The sequence below is a fragment of the Lathyrus oleraceus genome, chromosome 6 (genome assembly GCF_024323335.1).
Source record: "Lathyrus oleraceus cultivar Zhongwan6 chromosome 6, CAAS_Psat_ZW6_1.0, whole genome shotgun sequence".
Lineage (NCBI taxonomy): Eukaryota > Viridiplantae > Streptophyta > Magnoliopsida > Fabales > Fabaceae > Lathyrus > Lathyrus oleraceus.
In genome coordinates this window covers 159,289,177-159,293,930 of record NC_066584.1, presented here as the reverse complement: position 1 = coordinate 159,293,930, position 4,754 = coordinate 159,289,177, and the positions used below count along the sequence as shown (strand labels likewise).

Sequence of the window (4,754 nt, the reverse complement as noted above, 5' to 3'; positions counted from 1 at the left end):
ATTTATGCTTAAACGTATCAACACAATCTTGAAAGCATCTCTCCACTAGGTTATTATACATTCTCAAGCTGCAATGCAATTTTTAAAATAAAATTAGGTAAATACAATCAATGATTATACTTAAGTGTCCGTGAATGCATTTCAATTGAATTCATAAAAATATTGATTTTAACAAAATGGAAGCATCAAATGCTTTTGAAATCAGGAATCACCGAAACACATAACATATATTTAATCAAAGCATGAAATGTCATGCCAACGTTAACATCAATTTTCCATAATATAATATACAAACTAAATAACCAAGTACATGAATGCATAGTCACTACTAACTCAAAGCCACATCAACTGCATTTTCCCTCTAATATGCCTATGCCAATGCCAATACCAACGGCCTTTTTCTATCTCCAAACATCCTCAGATTCTACAATTATCATGACCTGCAAAATAACAAAAACAAAACACATATTTATAAGCATACTAGTACATTGTAATGATCAATGTTAAAGAACATAAAAAGAGTAGGGCATTCATTGATTGTTGTTACTCACTTGGATTAACTGAAGTAGTAACACCGGAATGCGAGAAGTCGCAATTGTAATCATGTTTTCCATTAGCCTGATAGTAAGCATTCATCGCATAAGTGGCAATTGCCTTAACATTGTTGGCAGCATAACAAACTCCTCCCGGTTGGATCGGCTTGCAATCAATTCCTTGGCTGCAAACATAGTTTATATTCGCTTGTAATGCTCCAGGGCTCGCATCCGCCTTTGGCACACACCATTTCTGCCCTCCAACTACCGGACGCGGCGTTGGCGTTTTTCCTCCTCCTTTTACCGGTGCTACTGGTTTCTGCATTATTCATTCAAAATCAAAACACTGTTAACAATATTTCGCAAGATTCCAGCATCATAAATAAAAGAGAAAAAAGAACAAAACCTGTCCGTTACGCAGGATTCCAGCATCATAAACCGAAGAGAAATCAGGTTGAAAGAGTCCCCAATTACGTTCAGCAATAGGACCAGGTTTCTGATTCTCATTAAACAACGCAAAAATAAAAGTCTCAAACCGTCTATTCGGCATTAATGGTGTCCCTTTCCCTTCCGCCAAATGCCTAATCAACTGACCATTATAACTCTGAGCATTAGCCACACTACAAGCATCCCAACCATCACAAACAGAAGGCCAACCCGTTTCACCAACAGCGATATCAACATCACCATATCCAAGAGCCTTCATTGCCGAATGAACCGCGTCCATTAAAGCGTCGAATTGGTTTGTGTATAGTAGTTTTGTGTTCCTGTCGAATAAGCCACGGTTTGGTCTGAACAATGCAAAGTAAGACAGATGAATAAAGCTTCCAAAGAGATACCAACAGGTTAAAGTCATTGTAAACTTTGACTCGAAGTGACAATGTCATGAGTACCATATTAAGTAGAAAAGACAAATCAACGTTTGCTCACAAACTGTTAACAGAATGCCAAATCAGTTCCATATCATCTAGTCAACTACCAAAAATTCTGCAGCATGGTCCAAGGCAAAACCAGACTTGCATCGTACAATACAAACAGCAGTAGAACTTGCACTAACAGGTCGTCTTCAATCCACAAATAGCCATTCCATATAACTTCAATCCAACCATGACCTGCATTTGAATGAAACCTGTTCAGCAGTCTGCTACTTCCAATAGCCATATAACTTCAATTGATTAGTCATCTAGGATAGCCAGTCATAACAGTTAGAATAACTAACATTAACTCACACCTAATCTAACTAACATAAAAGGTTTCTAACTGAAATTGATTTAATTGAAATCTAACAGAAATCTCAACTAACTCAAACCAACTTTCTAACTAACTCTGAATTTAATGTGAACTTTAGATGAATTCCATAATTGAAGCATTCATAGGAGGAAGAAAATTCTGCATTTTTCACTCTTCAATCTCCATCTCCAATCATTCGATCTTCACCCTCTCAGTTTCTTGATTAATCTGCAACAAGTCTTCTTCAACCTCTACTTCTACATCAGTTTTCCACAGTTCTGCACCAATCCTCCATTCTACATCAGAAAGCTCCCTTCATTCATTCTTCACGCACGCAGAGCCTAATCACAAATCAACCAGTCTTCACTTCCGAACCTCATGATCATTTTGCAATTTCACAACTGCAATGCAACACGATTCAGAAGGAAAAAGATTAGAGGAAGATGAAGGAAAGTAGAAGAGCAGAGTAAACAGAAATGGAATTGCGACGGAGGAAGATTATAATAGAACAGAAAGAAGAAGCAAGCAAAGGAAAGGAGAATGTGTACCTGAGTCGAAGCTACAACGTTTTCTAGCCGTCATAGTCGCCGGAGCCGGAGCAAAAGAGTCGTCGTGACCAAAACTGATATAAGTATTTCAAGCACCGTTACAACCTGTTGCCAGGCTTACAAAAGAATATTATCTTCTCCTACCTCCCTTAAAAGTATAACTATAGCATGGCATAAGGGGCGGCATTTATAAATTTCAGTAAGTTGTAGGTTTTATGGGAGATGCGTTACGATCTTGGTTCAATCCATAACGATTATTACGTCAAAAAAACTCTTAAATCTAATGCAATTCGTGAAAAAACTTTCAAACTTCCATACTCATACAAGCCCTCATCAGCTTGGAACAAGAAACACCTCAAATAGCAAGGAATTCAACAGATAATTTAGTTACATATTCCTTAAAAACTATGCTACCTGTGAGAACTTATTGTATTCTTCATAATCCCTAAAACTTTTAATTCAATTGCGAGTTACTACCAGCATGATTTCAAGAGAGCATTCAAATTTTCATTAATACAATAATACATATGCAGACTCCAATTGCAATCCGCTACCAAAAACATAATCTTAAATTTCAATAACAAAATTCAACGACAAGAAAGTTACCTAAAGCTTGGAACTCGCATTGAATCTTCCAATCCTAAAATGCTTCAAATCAACTTCATTAGTTTGCCCATCCACCGCAAGCTCAGTCAATATCTTCCCAATAACCGGAGCCATCTTAAACCCGTGACCCGAAAACCCTGCACCCAAAACCACATTCTTCCCAAACTCACCACCCAAGAAATCAATCACAAAATCCTCATCCGGTGTCATTGAATACATACAAGACTGTTTCATCACAGGCTCGGTTGAATCAACCAACCCACAAAATCTCCCTTCAATCCACTCTTTCATCTCATCCATCATCACACCAGAACCCCACGGTCTCTTATCCGGATCACACGGGTTACCGCTATGAACCGCCACTTTAATCAAACCCGGATACTCCAAACTCGGAGATCCATACAAACAAACCCTACCCAAGCTAGCAAACGTCGGAAACTCGCCCCAAATTGACAATTTCCCTTCATATCCTTCCTTTATCCTCCAATAACAAACAAGAGTTTCCAGAGGCTGAATCGGAAGTTGAACACCGGTAATCTTTTCAGAGGCTGCATGAAACGCCTGCGTATAAAACCAAATATAACTTCTGTTTTGATAATTGAAAATTGAATCTAACTCTTTTCCAAAGTTAAATAGATGTATTGTGAATAAAATGCAGTTTCAACTTTTAATATGTTAAGTTTCTACACATGCTTGATTTATTACTAACAAATATATAGCAAAACAAGATCAGAGCATTAATGAAATGATTTTACCCCAGTTGGATTCCGGCTGCAGCAAGCTACTCTTCCAGTCCTCAAATTAAAAAATGTTGCTACATCTTTACCAGGAATCATGTTTTGTTGACAGATGTTGCATACTTTTTCAGCCAAAAATACCAAATGCAAAATCCAACACCACACAGACTTCAAGAGCCAAGAAATACACAAATAGAACAATATTTTCCTCTGAAAATTCAAAATCAATAACCTAATTCCAAATCACGATTTCAAACCCTAGAACTTCAAATACCATAGCAGAAAAATTTCTCAGACTCAAACCTTGGTTTAACAACGATTACCTTTTAGATTCAAACCCTAACAACAAATATTTGACAAATGCAGAAAATCGTTAGTCAACGATCTTACTTTTTTTGTTTCCGATTTCGAGAATAGAAATTAAAGGAAAAGGTGAGAATATAAAAATTTGAAGAAGAAACCTTAACACGCAGGCGTGAAACTAGCTTTTGTTTGCGTATTGTGTATAGAATTCTTCGGTATTCGAGGAGATCTGCTGTAACGAAAAAACGCGGAAAGAAGCATGGAAAGAATTTCGAACGAGCGCAAATCTTCCATTGACATCTCCGTGTGTCGCCGGTGGGGAAGAAAAGCGCTAGGGTTTGTTGAAGGTGCGAGCAAGAACGAGAAAGTGGGGGAAAATTGAGAGGGAAATTTAGAGAGAGGAAAAAAGAAAGTGATTATCGGAAATTTCAGAGAGGTTTTTAGTTATTTTAACTTCAATTAGACCTTAGACAGCGCTTTTGTGGAAAGCGCTTTCTAAGGTATGCCTTAGACAGCGTTTTCCAAAAGCGCTTTCTAAACCCCCCCTTAGACAGCGCTTTTGGTTTTATTTTTTTTTTTAATTTAAAGACTTTAGACAGCGCTTTATCAAAAGCGCTGACTAAGGTCTATATTTAAAAGCGCTTTCTAAAAGCGCTGTCTAAGACCCCCCTTAGACAGCGCTTTCATTATTTTTTTGGAACATTTTCCGTGTTTTATTTTAATTTTAACCTTAGACAGCGCTTTCTTTTAAAAGCGCTGTCTAAGATGCGCTGTTAAAAGTCATTTTTGGCGTAGTG

The 4,754-nt window shown here is 37.5% G+C and overlaps 2 protein-coding genes across 2 annotated transcripts; both read right to left on the bottom strand.

Annotated features, from left to right (window-relative positions):
* Positions 1–208: 208 nt before the first annotated feature.
* Positions 209–1,618, bottom strand: LOC127092141 (glucan endo-1,3-beta-glucosidase). Its single transcript, XM_051030946.1, has 3 exons — positions 940–1,618; positions 552–852; positions 209–440 (listed from the first exon to the last, which is right to left on the bottom strand). The coding sequence occupies exons 1-3, from the start codon at positions 1,387–1,389 to the stop codon at positions 418–420; spliced, it is 774 nt and encodes a 257-aa protein (XP_050886903.1). The 5' UTR covers positions 1,390–1,618; the 3' UTR covers positions 209–417.
* A 1,284-nt stretch (positions 1,619–2,902) lies between these two features.
* LOC127094532 (probable sarcosine oxidase) lies at positions 2,903–3,753 on the bottom strand. Its single transcript, XM_051033356.1, has 2 exons — positions 3,673–3,753; positions 2,903–3,478 (listed from the first exon to the last, which is right to left on the bottom strand). The coding sequence occupies exons 1-2, from the start codon at positions 3,751–3,753 to the stop codon at positions 2,918–2,920; spliced, it is 642 nt and encodes a 213-aa protein (XP_050889313.1). The 3' UTR covers positions 2,903–2,917.
* Between the last annotated feature and the right edge of the window lie 1,001 nt (positions 3,754–4,754).